The 12,275-nt window shown below is 46.1% G+C and overlaps 1 protein-coding gene across 1 annotated transcript; it reads left to right on the top strand.

Moving 5' to 3' along the window:
- The first annotated feature begins 358 nt into the window (after positions 1-358).
- Positions 359-6,511, top strand: LOC144604468 (regulator of G-protein signaling 9-binding protein-like). Its single transcript, XM_078418925.1, has 2 exons — positions 359-629; positions 4,686-6,511. Exons 1-2 carry the CDS (start codon positions 377-379, stop codon positions 5,174-5,176), a joined length of 744 nt encoding a protein of 247 aa, XP_078275051.1. The 5' UTR covers positions 359-376; the 3' UTR covers positions 5,177-6,511.
- The last annotated feature ends 5,764 nt before the right edge of the window (positions 6,512-12,275 follow it).

The raw sequence follows: 12,275 nt of genomic DNA, 5'->3' as shown, positions 1-12,275 counted from the left end.
TGGGGAGAAGGCAGGAACGGGGTACTGATTGAGAATGATCAGCCATGATCACATTGAATGGCGATATTGTCTATTGTCTACCTTCCCCCGGCGATGGCGAACATTAACGCCGGGCCCCTCCAGTGCAAAACTGAAGGTCCGAACGGGCTCCTCCGTCCAACGGATCCATCCCGCAGCAACGGGTTCCTGGGGAGAGGACTGCCCGGGATCAGTCTCCCGGGACCCCCCCCGTCCCTCCCAGGGCAGGGACGGCTTTGAGAGGCTGCCCTCCCGGGAATGCAGCGAGCACCTGGAGCTCCCGGGGAGGTGACGGCGAAGAGCGGTGCGTTGCGTTGCGCTCAGTCCGCTCTGCAGAGAGTGTGCGGCGGACGGGGCGATGAGCATTCAGCGGCCGGCCCTCCTCCCCGCTCAGACCCTGCGCTGTATCCGCTCCTACCTGCGGGTACAGCTGGCCGAGCCGGGCTGGGCTGCCGGGCTGCTGGTTGAATGCGGGCGGACCGTGGACGAGCTGGAGGCGCTGAGCGCCGCGCACCGTCACCTGGCGAGGTATCTGGGCAGCAACGCCGACTCGGCCGCTCTTCGCCAGAGGCTGCAGCGAGCCCGGTGCAAGATGAGAGAGCGGAGCGCAGGTGGGTGGGTGTCCGGGACATGGTATGTAATGCTGAGAAATGTCAGCAGTTGTAGTTTGATGGGAAGAAGGAGAAGAAGCGAAATAATGTTTAAAAACGCAGACTGAAAGAGATCGGGGGTGGGACACAAAATGTTGTGGTAACTCGGCGGGTCAGGCAGCATCTCGGGTGAAAAGGAATAGAGACCCTTCTTCAGGCTAAGAGTCAGGGGAGCTCCGGTCTATCTTCGGTCTAAACCAGCACCCGGAGTTCATTCCTAACACAAGCGATCTGGGTGAGATGTACATATAGTATAAGAAAATAACTGCAGATGCTGGTACAAATCGAAGGTGTTTATTCACAAAGTGCTGGAGTAACTCAGCAGGTCGGGCAGCGTCTCAGGAGAGAAGGAATGGGTGACGTTTCGGGTCGAGACCCTTCAGTCTGAAGAAGGGTCTCGACCCGAAACGTCACCCATTCCTTCTCTCCCGAGATGCTGCCCGACCTGCTGAGTTACTCCAGCACTTTGTGAATAAATACGTGAGATGTACATAGTTTGTTGAAAGTCCCCCTCCAATCCCGCGCGTGGTTAATAAATCAAACAGGTTTTATAAGCTTTATAAGCTTATAGGGTTAGGGTAAGCTTTATAAAGCGTAGGCGAATCGCGATAAAACACCGGTGCAACAAGTTACACAAAATATGAAAGGCGCAGAAGAGATTCGTCGAAATGATTTGCAGGAACGAGAGATTGCAATTATGTTGGTAGATCGGACAAGCGAGAAGGTCCGATCGGTGTATTTAAAAGCTCGATGGGATGAAGCGACATTATTCCCGTTGGTAGGATTAAAAACTAGTGGACGCTGAATGAAGGTGAACGCATTGAACAGTATGAATTCAATAGACCGAATGACCTCTTTCCATGCTGCAATCATTTTGGAAGAAATTAGTATTAATACTTTTTTTAAAAAGAGGTTGCATTGTAAAATAAAATGTATTGGAGAAAATATTGAGATGGATAAATCACCATGGCCTGATTAACTGCATCCTAGGATATTCTGGATGTTTATGGATTTAGTGGACACCTTGCTTGATATCTAGAATTTCATAAATCATTCTCATAAATTGGAAGTTAGCAAATTTAACCCCAATATTAAAGAGGAAAGAAAACAGGGAACTTTGGACGAGTTACCATGATATTGAGTGGTGGTGCTAGTGAGGGAAGGAATAGGAAGATAGGACACGTGAATGCATGGTTGAGGAGTTGGGATATGGGCAAGGATTCAGATTTGTGGACCATTGGGATCGCTTCTGGGGTAGAGACGACTTGTACAAGAGGGATGAGTTACACCTGATCTGGAGGGCGACCAATATTCTGGCAGGGCAGGTTTGCCAGTGCTACTCGGAAGACTTTAAACTAGATTGGCAGTGGGACAGGGTCCAATGTAATAGCTAGGCAGTGCAGAGGTTAAGGCAGCAAGCTCAGTAAACAGAACTTGCTGCAAGCAAGGAAAGATGGTTGGATTAAATTACATTTATTTCAATGTGAGAGGGCTGACAGATAAGGCGTATTAATTCAGGCATGGGTAGGTACATGCAACTGTGATGCCATTGTCATTACAGAAACCTGACCAAGGGAGGAACAGGACTGGCAGCTTAATGCTCCAGCGTGCAGGTGCTTTAGATGAGATAGGGGTGGGGATAAAATAGGAGGAGCAATAACTATGATTAAGGAGAACATCATGGCAATGGGCTGAGATAGCATTACTGAAGAATTGTCCCCTGAGGTTGTACGGGTGAAGCTGAGAAATACAAAGGGGATGATATCATGTTGGTAATATACTAGAGGCCCCCAAATAGTCAACTGAAAGTAGAGGAACAAATATGTCAGAGATTGCAGACAGTTGCAAGATTACAAGGGCTGGCAAAGTAGGAGATATTAAACTTTCCAATGTTGACTGGGCCAGCCATAGCAACAAGGGGTGGAAATTGTCAATTGTCTTCAGAAACGTTTCCTCAAAGGGCAAAGCTTGGCCTACTCTTGGGAATTGTGCAGGGCAAGTGAAGTATCAGTGGGTGAGCTGTTTGGGACCAATGACCACAGTTCTATCAGTTTTAAAAGTTATGGGTATGATCCACAAGTTAAAGTTCCAAACTGGGGCAAGGCCAACTTTGATGGGATTACACAGGAAATGAAATTGAAATGATATACTTTACTTTATTGTCACATGTGACAAGTCACAGTGAAATTCTTTGCTTGCATACCCAAGGTATAGAAATAGTCGCCCATAAAGGGCACTTACAAAGTTACAAATTCACCCCTCTCCCCTCCCCCAGGTCCCCCTTTGTTCTTCCCCCCTCCCCCTCTCTCATGGCGATCCCCCCATGCTGGGACCTCCGATGTCCATTGTTCTCCCTCCTCCCTCACGGCGGTCTCCCTACACTGGGTCCTTTGTTCCTTCCCTCGGCAGCAACGTCCTAACTTTCAATGTCCGTCCTCTCCCGTCAATCGGCACCGACCTCTCCACTAATGTTGCCAGGTCCACTGCTGACGCCTCCGTGGCGCCAATCGCGAGGCTCTACCTCCGACCGCGAGGCCAAGGCTCTAACCCACTAAGCTCCACCATCGCGAGGCCCGGGCCTACTCAGCGGCACCTCTGGAAGGCATCTGTCGCGGCGGCACCTCTGGAAGGCACCCCGAAACTTCCGGAAAACTTCCCAAAGTTGATTGGGGTAGGTTGTTTGTGCACAGAGACGTCCGGAAAGTGGAATGCTTTTAAAGGTGTGATGATGAGAGTTCAAAATATGCATGTTCTTGTTAGAGTGGGGAGTAACGAACCCTTAATGAAGAGAGAAATTGAGGCTCTGGACATGAAATAGAAGGAGGCATGGGAAAGTTATAGACAGCTCAGATCAAGTGTAACCCTGCAAGAGGATAGTGGATGGAGGAGCATACTTACGAAGGAAATTAGGAAGGCAAAGTGGGGGCATGAGATAGCTCGGGCAGATAAGATTAAGGAGCATCCAAAGAGATTTTATGTTTCTTGGGACTATGAGAGAGAACAAGCCACTCGGAAATCAAAGTCGTCATCTATGCACGAAGCTGCAGGAATTTGGATATTTCAATGAATATTTCTCCTTTGTTTTACTGTGAAGAACAACATGAATCCTAGGAAATTTCGGAAATTTCAAAGATATCGTGAGGACAGTTGAAATGCTGGATATTCTAAGACATATATGAAGGTAGAGAAATCTTCCCAGCCTGAGCAGATACATCTGAGGACACCATGAGAAGCTAGAGAAGAAATTGCAAGAGGCTGAGATTTATGAAAGGTGGTGAAAGGTTGATTTTCTTACTGGAGGCCTGTAACTATGTCAAAAATTTGGATGAGAATGAACAGGGCATCAATAGTAAGTTTGCAGATGACACAAAAGTATGTGATATCATAGATATCTTATTGAAGACAGTTTTCAAGAGGTACAGCAGGATCTTGATACGCTGGACAACAGGGCAGAGCAATGAATGGTAATGGGAGTTTATTTCAGTTAGGTTAGCATTTTCAGGGCAGGACTTTTAAAGGGAATGGTAGGGCCCAGGGAGTGTTGTAGAACGGAGGGATCTAGGAGCACAAGGAAATGAGGGGGGGAAATAGTAACCTGAGGGGCAACATTTTTACTGAAAGGGTGGTGGGTATATGGAACGAGTTGCCAGAGGCAGTTACTATCATAGTGTTTAAATGACATTTGGTACATGGATAGGATGTTTAGAAGGATATGGGCCAAACACAGGCAGGTGGGGCTAGTGTAGATGGGATATGTTGGTTGGCATGGGCTAGTTGGGCCGAATGACCTGTTTCCATAATGTACAACTCCATAGTTCCCTGAAAGTGGCATCACAGGTAGGTAGAGTGGTGAAGAAGGCTCTTTGTCTATAGTCCAGACGCAGTAGGCTCAAGTGCTGTTGGGATGGGAAAATGTCCTCCTGCTGCTCTGGGGAGCACCCCGATCCTCGGCTCCAAGATATCATGTTGGTGTAAGGCTTGGCCAATAACCATGTTTTCTGTTCCACCCCCCGGCAGCAACAGGAATCAAGCTGCTGCTGCTACTGAGCAGGAGGCAGAGCCTGGAGATCCAGGACCAGGAGCAGCTACAACACTCGTGGCTGCGGTTCGCCTTCTGCATGGAACTGTTCCAGCGGGATCTCGGCCTGGTGCACCGTCTCAGCCAGCTGTTCCCCCATGACCATCGCGCTGTCTTCCTGACCAACACGGGGTTGACCTGTGACGCTATAGAGGAGAGCACTGAGCAGAGCACAGGGCTGGAGGCCAATGGGGAGACAGACTCTGTGGAGCCGAATCTTGAGGCACAAATTGCAGAGATTGGGATCATGCTGTTCGAGGTGGAGACCAAGATCCAGGCTCCAAACTGGGACCTGGAAGCCACCGCAGAAGCTTGGGCAGAAGCATGCTTTGGAGATGGAAGCAGCACAGACTCACCAGACATGCTGACCGAAGAGGAAGCGCAGCAGGGCAACAGCCGCACTTCAGGAGATTGCTGCACCATTGCATAGCTACATGATCACATAGCTGCAGTCGCATAACCAGGAGACCCTACATTAGCAGTTATTCCATCTGCTCCCAGTAGAAGTGTGCTGGCCAGCTGGAAGCAGTCATAAGGAATAGTAGAATTAGGCCATTCGGCCCATCAAGTCTACTCCACCATTCAATCATGGCTGATCTATTTCTCCCTCCAAACCCCATTCTCCTGCCTTCTCCCCATAACCTGACACATGTACTAATCAAGAATCTATCTATCCCTGTCGTAAAAATATCCACTGACTTGGCCTCCACAACTTTCTGTGGTGAATCTTGTGGAATTCTCTGCCTCAGAAGGCAGTGGAGGCCAGTTCTCTGAATGCTTTCAAGAGAGAGCTAGAGAGAGCTCTTAAGGATAGCAGAGTCAGGGGGTATGGGGAAAAGGCAGGAACGGGGTGCTGATTGAGAATGATCAGCCATGATGGCCTACCGAATGATCACTGAATGGCCTACTCCTGCACCTATTGTCTAATGTGAAGAATTCCAGATTCACCACCCTCTGACTAAAGAAATTTCTCTTCATCTCCTTCCTAAAAGAACATCCTTTAATTCTAAGGCTATGACCTCTAGTCCTAGACTCTCCCACTAGTGGAAACCTCTCCACATCCACTCTATCCAAGCCTTGCATTATTCTGTATGCTTCAATGAGGTTCCCCCCCCCCCCCCCCCTCATTCTTCTAAACTCTAGCATGTGCTGGCCCAGTGCTGACAAACGCTCATCGTAGGTTAACCTATTCATTCCTGGGATAATTCATGTAAACCTCTTCTGGACCCTCTCCAGAGCCAGCACATCCTTCCTCAGATATGGTGCCCAAAATTGCTCACAATATTCCAAACGCGGCCTTACCAGTGCCTTATAGAACCTCAACATTACATCCCTGTTTTTGTGTACAAGCCCTCTCAAAATAAATGCTAGCTTATCACCAACGGGGATGAAACAAACTATAGAGCGGAGGTGCAGAACCTGGCGGACTGGTGCTCGGACAACAACCTGTCCCTAAATACCACCAAGACCAAGGAGCTGATCATCAACTTCCGTAGGTCACATAACGGGGAATATGCCCCGATCTCTATCAACGGGGACAGTGTGGAGAGAGTGTCCAGCTTCAAGTTTCTGGGCACTCACATTTCGGAGGACCTAACATGGTCCAATAACACTGCTGCGCTGGTCAAGAAGGCACAACAAAGACTGTTCTACTTAAGAACACTGAAAAAGTCTGGTCTACCCCAACAGCTGCTGACGACATTCTACCGCTGCACCATAGAGAGCATCCTAACGCATGGCATCCCTGTGTGGTACCTCAGCTGCACGGAGGCAGAAAGGAAAGCTCTACAGCGGGTAGTCCATAGAGCTCAGAGGGCCATCGGAACACAGCTACCAGACTTGGAGGGCATCTACAACACACGATGCCTCAGAAAAGCCACCAGCATCCACAAAGACTCTTCACACCCCTGCAACAGTCTGTTCGAACTCCTTCCATCGGGCAGACGATACAAGGCCTTCTACGCCCGCACCTCCAGACTCAGGAACAGTTTCATCCCCAGGGCCATAGCTGCTATGAACCGGTCCTGCTGAGCCGGATGGCCACAACGCATAGATCAACTTGCACTTTACCCTGTCTAAAAACTGTTACAATTGTTTCGTTTCGTTGGGTTGCTGTTAATTACTTAAATTATTGCATCGTATGGGAGGCACATTCCCAATCTCGTTGTACCCCTGGGTACAATGACAATAAAGATATATTGTATTGTATTGAGTTTTTTTTCTTTACTACCGATTCGACTTGCAGATTAACTTTTTGCGAATCCTGCATCAGCACTGAAATCCTTTTGCACCTCTGATTTCTGGATTCTCACCCCATTTAGAAAATAGTTTATGCTTTAATTCCTACTACCAAAATGCATGACTACACACTTTGCTACACTATATTCCAACTGCCACTTCTCTGCCCACTCTCCCAACTAACCAAATCCTTCTGCAGTCCCGCTTTCTCTACACTACCTGCCCCTCCACCTTTTTTCGTATCATCCACAAACTTTGCCACAAAGCCTTCAATCCGCTCGTCCAAATCATTAATATACAACGTGGTTGACCCTTGCGGAACTCCACTCGTCACTGGTAGCCAACCAGATAAAGCCCCATTTATTGCCACTCTGTCTTCTGCCATCCAGCCAACCTGCTACCCATGCTAGTATCTGTCCTGTGATACCGTGGGCTCTCATCTTCCTAAGCAGCCTAACGTTTGGCACCTTATCAGAGGCTTTCTGAAAATCTAAGGAAACATCTACTTTGTCGGTCCTGCTATTTACTTCTTCAAAGACCTCCAGCAAATTTGTCAAGCAAGACCTCCCCTTCACAAAGCAATGCTGACTTTGGCCTATTTTATCGTGCCTCTGACTTAGATGTTCAGAGTGCTGCATCTGACGTAGTTGTTCACTCCACATATTCCTTATTTATGCCATAGCAGGTCATTTGACCCATTATTTGTTCCTGCTCACAGAGCAATCCCTTTCCCCTATTATATTTCACCTCAAACCTATTTTCCTCACATTCTCATCAACTCCCCCAGATTCTACAGCTCACCTCCAGACTCGGGATCAATTCCAATGGCAAATTAACCTATCATTCTGCATGTCTTTGGAAGGAAACCATAACACAAACGTCACACAGACAGCAGCAGAGATCAGGACTGAACACGGTTATAGGTGCTATGTGGGAGCTATTTTTGCAGGAGCACACTGTCCATCCATTTATTGGAGCCCAATATCTCAGCTGTCACTGGGGTAAATATGTGGACAAAACATTAGGAATCTCTCATAACAGGTTAAATCTGAGGCCCTCTCTTCTTTTGGGTCAATGTAAATTTTCCAAGATATTCTGAAAAAGTGTCTACACATACCTGTTAATCAATTTTACTGAATCAGAAGCATGGTGTTGTGTTATAGCAACTTTCCTGTGTGGAAACTGGCTACACATTTTCATCCGTTGAGTGCTTGGGAGGTTATAAAAAGTTCAGGCCTTCCTCCGAGACTTGATGTATTTTCTGCATTTGCTAGTTTGCAAGCTCTGGGAGCAAGTGTATGAATTAATATTAGTCTGTTTCAGAAGGCCTGCACTGCAGTCCTATAATGCAAGAGTAATAATGTAAAAAGGTGTCAGATTTCAAGAGGTCCAAGCCAAGGCCCCAATTCATACCTCGCTCTTTCAATGGGTGATGCTCAATCAAATGTACAGAAAAGGAGAATGTCCAATGTGAAATTGTCCCTCCAGTAAGCAGCTACATGTAAAACACCCAAAGCTCAAGTGTTTTAGTGTTGACAAAGCAAAAGTGCAGATTAATCCTATGGGGTATTTAATGACTTTCAAAGTTTGCATTGATGTTAAGTTGTAGCTCAGGCCTCATCTCAATACATCCCACTCTATGCCAGTGAACCTGTTGCGAACTGGAGCCCAATTTCAGTATCCCATTCAGTCCTGCCCTCAATTGAACTGCCTGAAAGATGGACAGAGATGGATCAGCAACAATATTCCATGGTTCCAAGAGTGCAAAAGATGAAAGTACTTGCAGGATGGGAGAACAGTAAGGGAATGCTGCAAATTAGTGGCAGTTGGGACTCTGAGCCAGTTGCCCAAACCATCAGTGGAGTCTCGGTTGAGTCTATGTTGGCTCCAAGCTCCTATATTGAAATGTGATGGGCACGTCGCATTTCCATGGACTCTGTTGGCTCCACTAGCTCTCGCTAGAAGAGGCTAATCAGAGCCGAGTGAAGGGTGCAGCGTGACTGCAAAAGGTCAGCTATTGGCATCGTACGTGGCTTCCCCGGAACTGCCCTCCCTCCCCAGGGACCACTCCAACCCCGGAACAAAGTTTACAGATTACTTATGGTGGCCAAGGTTAAAAGGGAGCTTCTGTTCTTGGTAACATCTCAACAAGAGCTTTAGTTAACTGGGCCATGTGCAGCTGCTTTGCCGAACAAGTCACTGATTAACCTGTGAATAGTAAATGAAGTTATCCATACAACTGTGAACTCCCCCCCCCCCCCCAATTTTCTGATCCCCCCCCCCAAATTTTCTGATCATCTTTCCACGTAAATATATATTTTTAACTTGGAAAGGCTGCTATCCATCATTCCACAAATATTAATGCAAATAGAATATTCTACAAACGTTTAGCAAGTCAGACAGCATATGTAGAAAGAGAAACACTTAATGCGTCAGGTTAAGGATACTTCATAAGAATGTTCTGACCAGAGGTCACAGAAATGGTTCCACAGATGATGCCTGACTTCAAGCTTGCTTCAAGTATTTTCTGTATTTATTTCAAATATTTTATTGTGCAATTAAAAAAATGTCATAAAGTGGAGCTTGGTCTAGACGTTGCAGGAACATTGCTTCTAAATATTTTCTCTTGGATTTCAATTTTCCAACAAATGCTCTTTGCAGCAGACTTTTTAAATTAGTAATGGTTAAATGATTATGTTGATAAGTACCAGGAAGGTTTTTGTGCAAGTTAAAATACAGCAGGGTGTTTATTAAGTAGCTAGTTTTTTTAAAATGCTGTATGATTGGATCTTTCCTTTGTCGTGTTGGAGTCTTTATTAGGTCACGACGGTGGAAATTGGGAAAGCCATAGACCTGTGGTTGAGATCACAGGTGTTGTGTGGAATACTGTGTACAGTTTTGGTCTCCCTATTTAAGCAGGGATATAATTGCATTGGAAGCAATGCAGAGAATGTTCACCATGTTAATTCCTGGGATGAAGGGGGTTGGTTTAACGAAGAAGCAGGTGCAACCTCCTTCTATTCATTTAGAATAATGAGATGTGATCTTATTGAAATCCACTGGATGGCGAGGGAAAATTATAGACTAGCTGCAGAGGAAATCTCCCCTAGTGGAAGGTATTTGGAAACTGGTCACTCATTCAAGATGGGGACATGTGGGAATTTCTTCTGTTAGAGGGTCATGATTCTCTACAATAAGGTTGTGGAGTAGCAGTCATTGAATTAATAAAATATAAATATTTGACTTTGGGGGTCTGGAGCGAACATAGAAAAGTGTTGTTGCTTTGATTGAATCAACCAGAATCAACCATAATCTTGTTGAAGGGTGAAGCAGGATCAAGGAGCTGGTGAAATTGGCAAAACCTTGCTCCTATGCACTCAGCAGCCTCTGTGCCCATCCCTCTACTCAAAGCACCCAACTGCCTCGTTTCTGGCAATCAAATAGGATGCTAATTTAACATGCATTTTGGCTTGAAGATTCCTGGGGTGTTGAAACAACACATTTAGAAACAGGCCAGCAACAGTTGCACCAACTACCAACAGAAGCAAAAGCACCAGGTAAAAGTGCAAAGTACATTCAGAGACCAGGAGGATGTTGCCCCTCACTGCTCCAGAGGTGATGAGCCTGGTCAGACTTGTATTTCTTCCCCGCGTAAAAATTTCAAAAACAAGGGCATAGCTTTTGTGAATAGGGTAAAGTTTAAAGGATACGCACAGCGGCTTTTAAAAAAAAGACAATAGACAATAGGTGCAGGAGTAGGCCATTCGGCCCTTCGACTACCTGGAACATCCTGATGGGTGTGGTGGGGAGGCCGACAATGGTGTCCTTAAAGAGAATTTTAGATAGACACATGGAAATAGAGAATGGAGGAATATGAGATTTGTTTATCTTAGCATCATATTTAAAACAGTCAGTGAATGGAGCAAAGATAAATAAATCTCAATACCTTCCTCAGCCCAGAGTCTATCATTCAGGTCACATTTGCCAAATTATATCCCAGCCTGGTTAATGAAAATCTGCAGTAAAGACTTAACCCTAGTCTGACTCTGCAAATTATCTAAATGTATCACAGCTGCTGGTCTCCCAGTGCAACTGTTACGACTTCTGAAACCAAATCTCCCATTCTTTTCCTTCATCCCAAAAACCAAGCTGTAGGGTGATCACCTCTTGGAATGTGTAATCCACAGAACTCTTAGCCTCCTCAGGCAGTGTAGCAACACCTGCTACTACACAAGCCCCATCTTTATGCAATCTTACAAGGACACACTTCAACTCAGTTCAATGCTTAACATCTATCTGACTGTTCTACTAAAATCTAAGAAACTTGAGTTTCTACACACTCAATTTCAACTTGAAAAAACTAACAAGAGTGGCGGGAAATGTTCCAATGCTACTTTTCAGTTCCAATAGTACTTGCCCTTTCACTCAGCAGATTATCCACAGAATAGATACAACACTTGATGTTTCATAGTATTTATTAGAAAATCAACCAATGCACTTTATTCACATGGCAAATTAAAAAAAATAAGCACATGCCCATTTACATAATTGGACTGACAGACATTCAAAAGGGGAACACAGGAGAAGAACACAGAAGGTAGGAGAGCCGCTGGAAGTTCTGGGCCCAGCCTCAACTCTTCAGCTGTCGTGCATTTGCCTCATGTAGCCGTTGCTTGTACTCTGGAACAAACCCACATTATGTCAGACTGAGATCTCATTCAGTAACTCCACCCACCACAATCCCAGGCCAAGCTCCCACCACCAAATGTGGGGGTCAAATTTCTAGTGGAGTAAAACTCATGGAATTACTCACTGATTGTCTTAATGAAACAGCAGTGCATTCCTCGTTGGGATGTTCCAAATTAAAAACCCATGTAAATATTTAAATTGCCTTAAACATGAAACTAATATACAAGAGAGCTATAAATCAACTTTTCCTCTTTCCTCCCACCCAGCCAAAGCCGCCATGGGGCAAGGGTGGGTCCCCAGTTTTCCCACCTGTTAGAGCCTACTTCCCTAAGGAGGACCCCAACCATCACCCTATTTCCAGGAACCAGCAGATCACTTGGTTGATTTTTCTAAAACAGGACCAGGATGATCAAAGAGGGACAATACCAGCAACAAACAGTCCAGACAGAGGGAGTGGGACAGTTTTAAGATTAAATGCCCGCTACAGATTCACTTCAAATGGCACCTCAACCAGGTCCACACGAAAGGGCGGAAGGAACGTGCCAGAGCAAGGGGATGGGGTTGGGAAGATGGGGTTGGGAAGAGAGGGTGTGGATGAAGAC

The sequence above is a fragment of the Rhinoraja longicauda genome, chromosome 22 (assembly GCF_053455715.1).
Source record: "Rhinoraja longicauda isolate Sanriku21f chromosome 22, sRhiLon1.1, whole genome shotgun sequence".
Taxonomy (NCBI): domain Eukaryota; kingdom Metazoa; phylum Chordata; class Chondrichthyes; order Rajiformes; family Arhynchobatidae; genus Rhinoraja; species Rhinoraja longicauda.
This window is presented reverse-complemented; position numbering and strand designations above follow the sequence as displayed.